General features: G+C 54.4%; 2 protein-coding genes across 5 annotated transcripts in view; one reads left to right on the forward strand and one right to left on the reverse strand.

Annotated features, from left to right (window-relative positions):
* SLC25A45 (solute carrier family 25 member 45) overlaps positions 1-6,403 on the forward strand; it is a 7,574-nt gene extending 1,171 nt beyond the window's left edge. For 2 of the 4 annotated variants that reach the window (XM_025046368.1, XM_006911322.3), the window contains exons 2-6: positions 926-969; positions 1,164-1,235; positions 1,533-1,718; positions 4,175-4,433; positions 4,572-6,403. In XM_025046368.1, the coding sequence (XP_024902136.1) occupies positions 926-969; positions 1,164-1,235; positions 1,533-1,718; positions 4,175-4,433; positions 4,572-4,840 (830 nt within the window). In that variant the 3' untranslated portion in view covers positions 4,841-6,403. The remainder of the gene's footprint in view (positions 1-925; positions 970-1,163; positions 1,236-1,532; positions 1,719-4,174; positions 4,434-4,571) is intronic. The other 2 variants (XM_025046369.1, XM_015588627.2) reach the window with 1 other exon arrangement.
* Positions 6,404-11,604: 5,201 nt separating this feature from the next.
* TIGD3 (tigger transposable element derived 3) overlaps positions 11,605-14,097 on the reverse strand; it is a 2,963-nt gene continuing 470 nt past the window's right edge. The window contains 1 exon segment of the mRNA XM_025046389.1: positions 11,605-14,097. This exon segment is cut by the window's right edge and continues 20 nt beyond it. Coding sequence (XP_024902157.1) covers positions 13,168-14,097 — 930 coding nt within the window. The 3' untranslated portion in view covers positions 11,605-13,167.

Consider the following 14,097-nt stretch of genomic DNA (forward strand, 5'->3'; position numbering starts at 1 on the left):
CACCTGTCCCAGAGCCTCCTGAGAGTTGCCAGAGGGGAGAGGAGAGGAAGGTGCAGGGGGGAGGTGCCACCACTCTGTCCCAGAGCCCTGCCACCTGCCACCTGCTGAGAGGGAGAGCCAAGGTGAGCGCTCTTCCTGATGCCCAGCAGCACCTGCAACTTGAACCCAAGCCTTCCTTTGGGGTTTGGAAAAGAAGTTCACCTTTGACCTCACCTACTGCTGTCTTGATTTCCCCTTTGAGAACCTGGCAGTGGGCCACGTGCCCGGGCCTTGAGGCCTGCTGTGCTGTGGACACAGCCCAGCTTCTGGGTGACATTTCTCTTGGGAGAGAGAGGCACATTCTGAACTTGCCTCCTGGGGCTGCGACCTCTCCGAAAGCTCCAGAACCAGCCTCTGTTAGAGAGGGTAAGACCAAGAAATGCGGAGATGGCCAGGCCTGGCCCCTCTTCCCCTGGTGCCCCCAGGATTCTCCCAAGACCTCCAGCTCTGCGCTGCCACTGGTGGAGGCAGAGAGCCAGGAGGGTAGGGCCTGGTCTGGATCAAGAACCCACACTGGACAATGGTTTAGAGTTGAAGCCAGTGAGGAGGCAGAAGCATCAGACACTCCGTCTGGAGCCCCCGCAGTTAGATAAGCCAGCAAGACACTCGGGCGTGCGCTCCCAGTGAGGATGCTGTGTCTGTGGCTAGCTCCTCCCTTGTGCATGTCTGTCCTTCAGGCGAGGCTGGGGCTCCCTCTTGCTGTCTCCTTGTCCCCACACCTTCTTAGTACAGTGCCGTGAGGGAGCCAGCTGGAGTTTCTTCGGAGTCTGGCAGGAAGGCCCTCCCCTCCCTCCTCCTGCCTGAACCCCTCTTTCCTCTTGGCACAGACTTGCTTCCTCAGCCTGGTGTGAGGGGCCTCACTCATAGCACTTTCTTGTCATCACAGGAGCTGTGGGCTTGGTCCTGGGACACCCCTTTGACACTGTAAAGGTGAGTCTAGAGGAGGCACACAAGGAACGAAAGATGTCACCTGAACCAAACATAGGATACCCACGGGCAGGGCCTGGTTGACAGGCTTTTTCCTGCCTCTCCTGGCCTGCTGGCATCCTGCTTGAAGGGACAGAGGGGTGAGCTGGGCTGAAGCCATGCCTAGCCTGCCCACCTGCTCCGCCCTCCTCATCCAGGTGCGGCTACAGACCCAGACCGCATACCGGGGCATCGTGGATTGTGTGGTCAAGACTTATCGCCACGAGTCGGTGGGTGACTTGCTTCTTCGGGGCTTTGGGGTGGCCGGCATCCAAGCAGTCAGTACTAGCTTCCTTCTCCCCAGGTGGGGCTCTGCCTTGGGAAGGGAGAAGACCCACGTCTGGGGCTGCTGGGGGCTGGGTAATAGCTTAGTGCCCCAAGGGTGTTGCTGAGGCCATGGGAGCCTCTGCCACCTCCCTCTCCCTGAGGCCGGGCTCAGCATGGTTTCCAGAGCCGGCCCAGCCAGGGCTGGAAAGGGCAAAGCGGAGCCCCCGCCCCCAACTCCAGCGCCCACCATCTCCCCGCAGCTCCTGGGTTTCTTCAAGGGGATGAGCTTCCCCATCGTGAGCATAGCCGTGGTCAACTCTGTCCTGTTCGGGGTCTACAGCAATACCCTGCTGGCACTCACAGCCACCTCCCACCAGGAGCGGCGGGCCCAGCCGCCCAGCTACACGCAAGTCTTCATAGCCGGCTGCACCGGGGGGTTCCTGCAGGTCAGGGCAGCGCGGGGGGTGCACACGCACACATGCACACACACGTCCGTGCACACACACAGACGCAGCGAGGGTTAATTCATTCTTTCCTCTCCCGGCCCACCCATCCGGTGGCTCATAGCTGCAGACCAGGCCTTCCCCACCGGCATGTGGGGAGCTATGGGGAAATGGGCAGCTCCTGCTGCTCCCGCTGACCCGGCCTGGCCGAGCTGTGGCCTTCCAGGCTGCAGGCCTGCAGGCCAGGGCCATGGAGAACAGAGCGGGCAAAAGGCAGAGAGAGCTCAGGTGGGGGCGAGAGGACACTATGGAAAAGCAGCTAGGCCGGGCCCGCTCTGAGGCTGCCAGGGCTTGCCCCACTCCAGAGGGGTCTGCCGGCCTCAGAGCTCTCTCCAAGGTGACCTCTCATCCCGGGAACCGACAGCCCCCACAGAGCTCTGAGCCCAGGCATGGTCCTGGCACGCCCCTCGCCCCCGGCCCTTTGCTTGCGGCACCTGGGTGGCTGCTACCTGTGAGCCTCAGCGGGGCCCAGTCTGCAGACCTTGCTGGGAGAGGCCCAGGGTATTAATCATTAAGTGACTCCAGTCACTTGGTTTTCGTCTTAGTTCTCAGTGTTTAAGTACCTGGGCTTCTGAGGGGTGGGGTAGAGGGAAGCGAGGTCTCCATGCACCAGGGGGAACCTCAGCCAAATGGGGAGCCTGAGCATGGAGGCAGAGGAACGTGTGCCTAGCTCCACCCCACACCCCAGCCAGGCATCTCAGGTCACCCTCTATTTGGCACCTGCTCTGATGCTCCCAACGGATTTCATGGGGCAGAGAGCGAGGACAAAGGACAGAGTCAGCTGGCTTACTCAGCTGAATTAATGATTCACGGAACTCTAAAAGGTCCTGGCTTTTCTTCTACCCCTTCTTGTGTGGGGTGCATGCCTGCATATCTCCCAAGCCCCGAGACCTGGCACCCCCAAGAAACACCTGATTGAGGCCCAGCCAGGCTCAGCTCCCAGCTCTGTGGGAAGCAGAACAGATAACGGAACTGAGGACCGTCAGGTCACAATGGGGACTGGGTCCAGGGACTAACTGGAGCCCGGGTTTGCTGTCAAGCCCATGACTTCAGTTTAACAGGATCTTGGAGCAGAAAATGTGCTTTAGTGTGGCGGTGGGAAGAGGTGGGAGGTGACTCTTTGGTTAGCACGAGGCAGGGACCGACACCCTCTGCTGTGCACAGATGCCGCTTTTGGCCGGCTAAGGCTGCAGCCCAAAGGTGCAGCAGTGTCTGATGTCCTCCTGCCCCTGTGGGCAGGGCGGGGGGTGGAGAAGGGCCTTAACCAGCCCCTGCCTGCAGCTCTACCTTTGGCCCAGACATTTCCTCAACCCCCCGGGGGCCTAGGGCTCAGGAGCACACCCCCTGGAAAAGCCCTTAGCTAGGCCCTGCCAGTAGGCTCTGGAGGGTGACATCAGGGCCCCATCTTTCAAGGAGTGTCCCCAGTCCACTGCCCTTCCTGCAGGGGAGGAGGAAGCCAGCAAACTTAGCCTGCCACCCTGTAAAGACCATTGCTGGAGCCAACCACCAGCGTCCTCTGCCATCAGCCATCTCCAAGGCTAAGGGACTGAGCTAGTATACCTTCCACCACACACACACACACACACACACACACGCACGCACGCACGCACACACACACGCCCCAAATGCTATGCTAATCTCAGCTGTGATTTCAATTCTCACCTGAACTTTTAACAGCTGATCTTGACCTAGTCGAGTCCCTGACTCATACATCAGCCCCTCCCCGCAACAGCCCTCCGTGTCCTCCCAGCGCCCACCCTCAGTCCCAGCATTATCCCAAATATATGCCCTGTCTGCCTCAGCCAGGTGATGAGGGTTCCCACCTCATCACCCATCTTCTACTGGGAAGCTATTAATTAGGCGTTTGTGAGAGGCAAGAAGGGCTGGCCCAGTGCTTGCCCCCTTCAGGGGCCTCTGAGAGGTGTCTGTCCTGCAGGAGGCAGGGAGGGAGGTTCTATGAAACTGAGTCCCCAACACTAACGAGGTGACTTCCGTAACCCTGGTGAGGGGTCTGTCCTTTGCTGTTTTGTGGGCACAGACTGAACCATTTCTTTCGGCCCAGTCACTGCAGACACAGGCTGATTCCTGGATTTGAAAAGGCTAGAAACCTACCCCAGCTCTTGGAAAAACAACCCAGCCTTGTCCTATGCGTGTGCCAGGCAAATTGGGCACTGTCGCTCGAGGACAGGTCCAGTGCCACTCGTTGTCAGGGACCTGATGGCAAAGAGGTGGCCCTGGCCAACCCCCAGCTTTGTGTGTGACAGACTGAGAGCTGGCAACGGGAGCAGCGGGGTCCTGTGGGGAGATGCTGCCCTCTCTGCCCATTGCTTATCTCATTAAGATAAGCCACGCCCCAGCCCAAGGCCCCACCCAGGCCCTTCACACTTCCTTCCCTACAGGCCTGCTGCTTGGCCCCTTTTGACCTCGTCAAAGTTCGGCTACAAAACCAGACAGAGCCAAGGGCACAGCTAGGGAGCCCCCCGCCGCGGTACAGGGGGCCCGTGCACTGTGTGGCCTCCATCTTCCGGGAGGAGGGGCCCCGGGGGCTCTTCCGGGGAGCCTGGGCTCTGATGCTGAGGGACACCCCCACATTGGGACTCTACTTCGTCACCTATGAATGGCTTTGTCGCCAGTCTACGCCAGATGGCCAGAACCCCAGTAAGTGAAGTTGTGTGAGGGGGACAGAGAGGAGTAGGGTGGGGGAGCTGGTCCATCATAAAAGACATGGGGAGACAAGGGCTGGGGGAGGATGCTTTGTTCCTACATCTGACGCTGCTCCGGGCTCCCTTTTCCCAGGCTCAGCCACAGTGCTGGTGGCAGGGGGCTTTGCAGGCACTACCTCCTGGATGACAGCCACCCCCTTGGATGTGATCAAGTCCAGGATGCAGATGGCCGGACTGAAGCAGAGAGAGTACCGGGGGGTGCTGGACTGCATGGTAAGCAGCGCCCGGCAGGAAGGACTGGGGGTCTTCTTCCGGGGGTTGACCATCAACAGCGCCCGCGCCTTTCCTGTCAACGCCGTCACCTTCCTCAGCTACGAGTACCTCCTCCACTCCTGGGCATGACCTTGGCCAGGCACTGCCCGAAGCTCCCCAGCGAGGCTGCTGCCCACCTGCCCTGATTGGAGGCCAAGTTGAAAGCACCAGGTTGAGATTCCAATGCAAGAGGTTCAACCTTTCTTTGTCAAGGCACCTCCCACCCTCGCAGACAAGGATGCGGCCAGGAGAGGGAGTGGGGAGCAGTCCCCACATCCCTGGTCCCGGGCTCTGCCCAGATGCAAGGCCGCCCTCAGCCTCCCAGCAGCACTGGCTTGACTCCTTTGTAAACCTCTCCCCGCCTGACTTGAGAGTAGCCTGTAGCTGTCCTGCTGTTCCAGAACCCTTCAGTGGCTCCCATCACCGTCAGGAAAAAGCCCCAACTCCACCTGCTCCTGGTGGGGCACCTGGGGGCCCCTCCCTGCCCACTAGCTTTGCCCTCAGCAGCTTCGGCAGCCCTGCCCAGCCCTGCTCGGCAAGCTGCGCCCTCCCGTCACCCTCCGCCTGGAAGGCGTAGACCCTCCTGGCCATCAGTGGGGTGCCGCGGGGTGTCCCCATCACATCTCCCTGGCTGGACCCACTCCTCGACCAGGATGAACTCTGTCTCCTGGTGTCGGTCCTTCCTTGACTCACCCCTCCCCCACTCCAGTTTGACTTTGGGGTCTGCAGACCCCCTCCAGCTTGACCGTAGCCCTCACCTGTACTCTGTCACAGTGGTTGGTTGGCTTCTCAGCGTCCTCATTGGCGTGGGGGCTCCTTGAGTTCTCGCTTCTCATCATTTCTCAGCTCAGAGCCTGGCGCTGGAGGCTGCCGGTAAGTGCGCATTGAGTGAAGCACCATTGTACACCCGGCCTCTCTCCCGGCCCCAGCCACCCCACCTGCTTCCTGGGTCCTGCGCCCCCGCCACTGGCAGCTTTGCCCGCTGGGGTCCTCCTCAGCGGAGCAGAGCCCGAAGTCGGCGTCTGCTGGCCCCTCTCACCGATGTCACTTGTTTTCTTATCTCAATTTCCAAGTGGGAATTAAAAACTGGCTAAGAGAGTTCACGTAATTGGCAATAAAGCAGAGCAGAGTTTGTATCCCCTAACGTCCTGGTCTGGTCTGAGGTCAACCTGGGCCCACCTCGTGGTGACCTGAATGCCTGGAATCCCTGTCATTTACTGGGTGCTCCCTCTAAAACGATCACAGCATTCTTATCACTGTTGACAGAGAAGGTGGCTTGACTCACAGATGCCATGCAACTCATCCCAGGTCACACGGCTGGTATGTCACACACCCTATCTGGACACATCTGACCCCCCAACTCCAGAGCCTGGGGACTCTGCTCTCCCTGGGGACTGTGACACTCTCTCACAAGTCACTGAGACAGTCTCTCAGATTCACCCAAGGAGACCTGCCGGCATCAGCCCCCAAACGTGCTCGTCGGAGCTGTCCTTCGCTGGTTCATAGGCCGCGACTGCAGACGGCACCTCACATCATGAGGCCACGGGACGTGTGGCTGCTGAGCCAGGGTATGGGTCCCAAACTCTACTGCAGTTCGATGGGGACCCGGGCTAGAGAAGTGATGCGAGCCCGTGGCCTGTCACTTGCTTACAAGGACATACCTCGTCGTTGGCTGAAACGGTGACCCTAGAAGGACTGCTGAGGATGCAGGAGGCGCCCGCTGACCCGGAAGCTGAGAGACTTGGGGAGCACAGCCCACCTAGCTGCCCCGGACTGCTGCATTCTGCTGTCCCTGTCGCAACAGTTTGACCTTCACCGTAACTCACACAGTAGGTGAGGGTCTGAGTTCAGAGGTTGGGGTGGCCCCAGTGCGGTCCGTGGAGCGGGGGCATCAGGACCTCCTGGAGCTGGTTAGAAATGCAGAAGCCCAGGCCTGCTAGAGACTGACCGGCAGGCAGCTCACTTGAGGCTGGGGCCCAGCAGTCTGGGTTGTACAAAGCTCTCCGGTGACTTACACGCTCCGAAGTGTAGGAAACGGTGCTCTGGCTGCTCCTAGCGGCAGGAATGTGCTGCCTTTTCAAGCAAGGAAGTTGTGAATCTTGGTCAAGTGACTTGGACGCCTAGTGCCAGCGGCCTCCACTCCTGCACAGGTTCAGGAAGCCTGTGTTCAAATAGGGTCTGCCTGAGCCAGCCACCCACTGACCTTTCTGTGCCTCAGTGTCCTCTGAGATCCCCTCCGACCGGTCAGCCCATGAGCCCCAGGGCCCATCCGGCATCAGCACAGTGCCGGAGAGTTTAGGCCAGACGTGGTAGTGATGGACAGTAGTCGTTGGAACACCCTGGGGGACAGTTGATGGCTGGAAGGGAGCAAAAAGCATGCATGTGAAGAAGGAGGTGGCTCTTACAAACGGGGCAGGAGGTCAGGGTGGTCCTCTGTAGTTTGCATCTGTCACCACATTGCCAGTAAGCAAGAGAACAAAATACGAAAGTCCTTTTTGATTCCGTTTAAATTAAATCCTTTTCGGGGTAGTAATTATACCCGTCAGCCTGCCTTTGCACTGTCTGGGCACTTGCTTCCGTTTTCCCTCTCTGGTTCTTTCCAGAGGCATCGCCGGGGGAGCTCCCCTCCTCTGAGCCCTCGTTAGAACCAGAGAGAGAGTGGCAGGCCTCTCTGGGCCATGCAGTTCCTTCCTCTACCCCAAGGCAAGGGCTCTCAGCTGGCTGCAGAGCAGTGTCGCAGTGAGACTGGGGTCAAGCATGGCGTGAAAAGTGAAGAAAACCACTCGTTCCTCTTTCAGAGGCCCGGGCAGGGGACAGGGCAGCGTTGGAAAGGCGGGCAGAAAGACAAAGATCAGGCAGGAAATGGCTGAAGATATTTTTAAAAGCTAGATGTTTGTACATCCGCAGGGGCTCATAATACGCATGTTAAATTCCTGAAGGAATTAACAGATGTTAATAGAGGTCATCATTATTCTCGAGATCCATTTAGAGAGAAGGAATCCCGAAGAACTAGGAAATAGTGAACTACTTTGAGGTTGAAAATGAGGGTGGTATCTGAGGGTCGCATGTAAAGGGCTTATAACTTGGGCAAACGTGTTAAATAGCGTCTCATTGGATTTGTGTCGTCAAACATATGTACTTATTTTTATAGCAGTGGTCACAGGAGGGGAAATTACAGGAGACGAACTAAGGCTAATCGTGCAGGTAAAGGCGGAAATGACACCATCTGGGAATGATTCTGGCTTAAATCACTTTTGCCAGACTCACTAAACAGCTGAGTTTAGTTTTAGTTTAGTTTCATTAAAAGAAGTTGCTCTAATTAGTGTCTCCAGCCTGACCACTGTCCTGAGCTCTTAGGCCCCACACTGCCGACTGTCTCTGTCTCGAGCATCCCTAAGGCACTGACCTGCTCCTGCTGCAGTGCTCTGTGGCACAGGTACGCTCTCAGGCCAGACATCTCAAAGAAGCGCTCCCTCTCCCCTCCTTCTGCTTCAAGGGAGTCCCCAGCTCCTGTTAACCTGGATTCTCAAGTTTTCTGGGACTCACGCTTTCCTTTCCAATCCCAACACTGGCATAACTCAGAGACATTGCGAGTTTGGTTCCAGACCACTGCAATGGAGCGAATACTGCAATGGAGCGAGAGAGTCGCATGAGGACTCGGGTTTCCCGGCGCACGTAGAAGTTATGCTTACGTGATATCGCAGTCAATTTTTAGACATAGCATTATGTCTAAAAAAATAATGCACATGCCTAAATTAAAAAATAACTTTATTGTCAAAATACCATAATCTGAGCCTTCGGCGAAGTGTAATAAAGCAAGGTCTGCCTGTGCTACATCCCTGGTCCTGTCCTGAATCTGGACAAATAACCTTTTCAAGTGCGATTCTCATCGAGTCACCCTACTCCTCTTGTCCCCTTCGATGGCTTCCCATTACTCTGAGCGATCAGGGCAAGCTCCTTCCACAGCCTCCAAGGCCCTCGGACATTCGCCTTCTCTTGGTTCCTTAAGCAAACCAGGTTCCCTCCCACCACAGGACATTTGCACATGCCATTCTCATTGTCGGCGTGCCTCCCGCGCATTTATTAGCTCTCAATTCAGTATCCCTTCCTTAGTGAAACTTTCCTCAGCCCCTCTGTTTAGGTCAGGTTCCCTTGGTTTATGCCAGTGATTCACCTGAAAGGCTTGTTAAAATACAGATTGCTGAGTCCCACCTGAGTTTCTGATTCAGTAAGTTTGGGGAGGGTCTGGTTACTTGCGTTTCAGTAAGTCTCCAGCTGCTGCTGCTGGGGGCCACAGTTTGAGAATCACTGGCTTGTGCTTTCATTTGTCCCCTTCCAGTCTGTAATTATATACTTGTTTGTGTGATTCTTTGATTTTAATTGTCTTGCCTCTAAACTGTGAGTTCCATAAAGGAGAGACCTTGACTGCTTTTGCTTATTATCAGAACTCTAGTTGGCATACAGAGGTGCTTAATAAATAGTTTTGAACAAGTGAGTGAATGAATGCATGAATGAATGAAAACTCGTCTTCCTGACTTCCCCTCTGGTAGAATGGTGCTCTAGACTTTATATAGAGCCCTCCTATTGTAAAGCACCTAGATCCCAGACCCATTATAACAAACGAAATTTAAGAACCAGTTTGACTTTGCAAACAGTAAAGGGAACTTCTCAAGGACTCCTTCAAAACGAAGCAGTGAGTGTAAACCAGAGGGAATCTACAAAGAAACCTGCCTCTCTCCCTGTGGTGGAAAAAAATAAGAATAATATCTCCCCCGTGAACCAGGAACCATATGCCTGTTCATCTTTTTACCCCTTCAGATATGGGACACCTTCCTCCCAGAAATTAATTTATTATGGTGTTAGCGCCTCCTAGTGCCCAACAGGAGTAACTACAAAAATTTCTAAAGGCGAGCACTCTTAAGTCAGGATCTCCAGGTTTTCCAGAGATGAAGTACAGGCAACAAAAAAAGTCTCACAACAAAAATCACCAGACCCATAAGGGAAAAAGCCGCCACGAATTAAAGCATCAGTAGAAACAAAAGCAACAGATTTCACCGCCCCCCCCAAAGATTTCAGATATCAGGTTGATCAGAAACGAAATGTAACCATGCATGAAATATGTAAATGCATAAAAGAATTAAAAAGGAAGAAACAGAGTATAAAAATGATTTTGTATATTTGGGAAAAAACCACCAAAGAATTAGCTGAAGAGAATTGGAAAGTGGATGGGAAAAAATTACTCAGAGTAAACGGCAGAGATTTGCATCCAGTTCGTCACCTTCTCGAGAGTGATGATGACGACGACAATGACATTTAACATACGCATAGTGTTTAAATAGTGCCCAGCAAGTAGGAAACACTTTGTAAATATCAATTTGTTTAATTCTCACGACTGCCCTGTATTGTCGGTCGCTTCCTATTTCTCCCTGTAGTATGTGAGCACCTGAGGAGCAGGAACTGTGTCTTACTCACCTTCGCTGCCCTGGAGCCTTGCACGCCTTCCGAGCATGGAGGCTGTTCATTATGGTCTCGTAAGCAAAATGAAAGCTCGTACGTACTTCCTTTGCCCCTCCCACTGCTTCCTTGGCCTGTGGCAATACCTGCGAACTTGGATAGGACTGCCTGACCTCGATAACAAATCAGATGTCAAGAAGGGCACCGGTCCTTTTTGATTCTCCTTGCGCCTTCATACTTTAAGTCCTATCCATGAGCAAGTCCCACCAACTCAGCAGTTTCCTAACTTGGTTTTCTGGTTTCCACTTTTGCTTCTCATCTCCTCATATGTTTTTCAAACAGCAACTAGAATTAAAAATTTTTAAACATAGAAAAAAACCCTTTTAAAATAGGGAAAAAGAAAAAAAAACAAAACAAAATTTCAACATAAAACATATCGCGTTCATCTTTTCTCTAACTCATCCCTCCCCCATCCAAAAAAATAACAATTTCCTGTCTCATTTAGAATGAAATTTCAATGCTGCTGGCCCAAAGGCCCCTGCATCTCTCTCCACGCTCCTCCTCTGCTTGGCCCCCTTCTCGCTTCCAGCCACAGGGACGGCCTTTTGTTCCTAGCCTGAGATATTCGTACCTACTATTCCCTTTGCGGAGGACTCTCTTCCTCTGGAAGAATGAATGTTTCCTTCTTACCATTCATGACTCAGCCCAAATACCGTTTTCTTGACTCCTTGCTCCCGGTCACTCTCTATGACATCATTATTTTGTTTTCAACCTGGCTCGTATCACTATTTAAAATCACAGCAGCTATTTGTTTGCCTGTCCATCTTCATCTCCCTTGACTAGAAAGTTAAGGGCTTTGAGAGGTGGGGTATTCTCTGTCTTGGTCAGCTCTAGCTCAGGGTCCTAGAACAGGGCCTGCCCCACAAGCAAGGCATTCAGTAAACACTGCCTGAATGAGCCAACGCATGAGCCATCTATAAATAGACAAAGTGTATATGTGATAACAGTACGAGAAAGGGAAAAATTACTTGTGGCTTTAAAAACAAAAAAAACTCTGTGAAGAAGTAGGCAATAAATCGCTGTTACATTATTCTATTCTAACAGGAATGTAACGCCTGAGAACAGAGAACTAATCTGTCCCCTCTCTGTTGCTTTGTGATTGTGTAATTTTGGTTTCAATGTTTGAAAAGATATCTCCGGACTGGGATGATTTCAGAGAAAAAGGACAATTTAAATGAATACAAAGTAGGAAAAATAGAATCCATGAGGAAAGGCTCAATGATTTGGGATCTTAGGCTGGAAAAGGAAGGCCAGCAGGTGGCTTCAGAACTGTTTAAAAGTAAGTCCTCATCGTTGTCCAGTTGCCAGGTGTTGAGGTGGTCAGTTACAATGAGTCGAACTGAAAGTATCAGTCAGCCTTTATTCGCTTACTGTGACAGTACAAGCAAGAGTCACAAAGAGTCACCACCGTTTCTCCAGTGTTCCTACAGCAACGGGTGAGGGTCAGATGACATGCCAGGCAGACAGGGAATTGTCTCACTGTCAGGAGACCACCCACGCCTCCAACAACCCCGCCCATTAAAGGCTCCAGCCTGTTTGTGAAGCAGACGGGGGAAGGGAGAGAGAAGGGCTAGGGCCGAAAGGCACTGAGTCAAAGTGGAGAAAGCGTCTCAGCAGAAGCCCTTGGAAGGTGCCTGAGACGAAGCCCCTGTAAGGTGCCTGGGCTAGGAATGCAGGTATGAGAGGGACCGCCTTGGGTGGCCCGAGTCTTCGATTGTAACACCCTCCACCAAACCGCACACACTGGCTTGTCACTGCTGGTGGTCACTCTGAACGGGCAGGACTTTGGCCTGGAGCCACACTCCTCACCACCGAGTCTGCGTCCAAAGCCCGCATCCTTCCCAGGTTAAAACATCCTCTTCCCATGCACTCTCACATCTCTGACCCACTCTCCTTGTATCGGTTTTCTGGAACCCCACAAACGACCTGTCCTTGCCCTAACTGAAACCCTTCGGGAGGTGCCAAAGGCCCCTCCTGCTCCCCGGGCCTCCCCACGGCTCTGGCAGGACTGTCTGCCTCTGTCAGACACAAGGCCGTCCCTTCTCTCAGTCGGCCTCGGCGCCTGCCGCCCCCTGGCCTGGACTATCCTTCCCATTCTTCTTTCTGTCTTTCAAGCTGCAGCTCAAAACTTACGTCCTCTAGGAGGCCCCCAGGCTCTCCAGGGCCACAGCACTTCGCACATCATCACACTCCACTGTCATTGTCTGCAAGGTCCTGCCCAGCAGACACATTATCTTTGCAACCTCATCACACAGGAGCCCTTGCTGAAGAGATGAAATGATCAAATGAATGACAAAAAGAAAAAAAAAATCAACCGACGACTATTCCAAGTTCTGGCTCCTTTTCACTCCCCTAGAATGTCGCAGAATGTCCAGGATACTCGATCCGTCTGGTAGCTGATGAGGACCCTGGCAGCTCTGGAACAGGATCCCTACGGTCACCCGCAGACAGCTCCAGACAGCTGTGTCGCAGTGACCCTCAGCCATCAAGTTAGAGATCTGAGTTGCAAGTTTCCACCCTCTCACCCTGAAAATAACACCCTGGCCTCTTTCCTGATTAAAAACTTTATTTCCAGAAGCAGAACTGTTTTTAACACAGAGTTCAAGGGATCAGCCTGTCTGTAAAGCCCCAATTCCATCTTCCCAAGCCCCAGCCTCCCTGGGGGTTCAGGAGCTACCTAGCTTAGCTTCCATCTCCCTATCACCCCCTTTGGACCTGTCATCTCTGGGCTCGGAGAACTTTTGCTCAGAGCTTAGACTGCATCTCCCAACTCTCTCCCTTCTACACCTTTCACAAAAGCTCCATTTCCACGGGAAAGAGACCAGTCCCCAATCTGCCTTCCGGAGAGGGCGTTTCCATGGGAAACAGGAGAGGAGGGGGCTCTGGTGAGCAGCAGGGGTCCTTCACAGGCAGCAGAGCCTCTCAACCTCCTCCTCGCAGGCATAGAATTTTTCAAATAGCTCAGGGGAGGTGCCATTGCACTCAAACCACCTCCTCAGTGTGCCCAGTGCCCGGAGGGCGTCGGCTTTGGTGGGCAGGGGATCGAAGGCATCCTCAAGGGATCCTTCTTCGTCTTCGGTGCCCATCTCCCCTTTGCACACTCCAGACACAGACTCGTCACCCTCCAGGTCCACAAAGCGGGAAAATTCCTCATAGCTCAGCCCACGGGGGACTGCTGGCATCTCAGAGGCTTTGTCTGGGGACAGGGGGGCTTTGCAGGAAGCCAGCCCTTCCTGAATGAAGCTGCTTACGATGAGCTGGGGAGGCACCTTGGCCCAGGCTGCTGCGGCCATGTGCAGAGCGTCCAGGACTGTGATGCCTACCCCAGCCTCAGCCAGTGACGTGCCAGCCCTCTCGCTCTGGACAGCCGCTAGCTTGCCCAACAGACGGTGCCTATAATGGGCCTTAAAGGCCCGGACCACAGAGCCGGGCAGGGAAGGTGTGGTGCTAGTGGCAGACAGAGGCAGGAGCCTCACGTGGCAGAGCCCAGGCAGGCCTGCCAAATCCTCCACCACGCGGGCAGCCAGCAGCAAGGCTACCTGTCGGCCCTGTCTCCCCATGTCCCGGTCAAACTGTGCCAGCCACTCTGACCAGGGGATGCCCAGGTCAGGGTGGTAGGACGCAGGCAGAGCCTCGCTGCTGACCCCAAAGAAGCACCTCTGTGCAGCCTGGAGCCCACTGACCAACACCCGCCGCTTCTCCGTGCCCCTGCTGTTGGCACACAGCAGAACCTGCACTTGGTCACAGGCACCCACTCTGCCGGGCACTGCCCGATACAGCAAGGGCACTTCGGCACAGCCGAAAATATCTTCTGGGGAAAAGTCTTTAAGGGA

This window comes from Pteropus alecto, unplaced genomic scaffold (assembly GCF_000325575.1).
Source record: "Pteropus alecto unplaced genomic scaffold, ASM32557v1 scaffold43, whole genome shotgun sequence".
In the NCBI taxonomy this organism is placed as follows: Eukaryota; Metazoa; Chordata; class Mammalia; order Chiroptera; family Pteropodidae; genus Pteropus; species Pteropus alecto.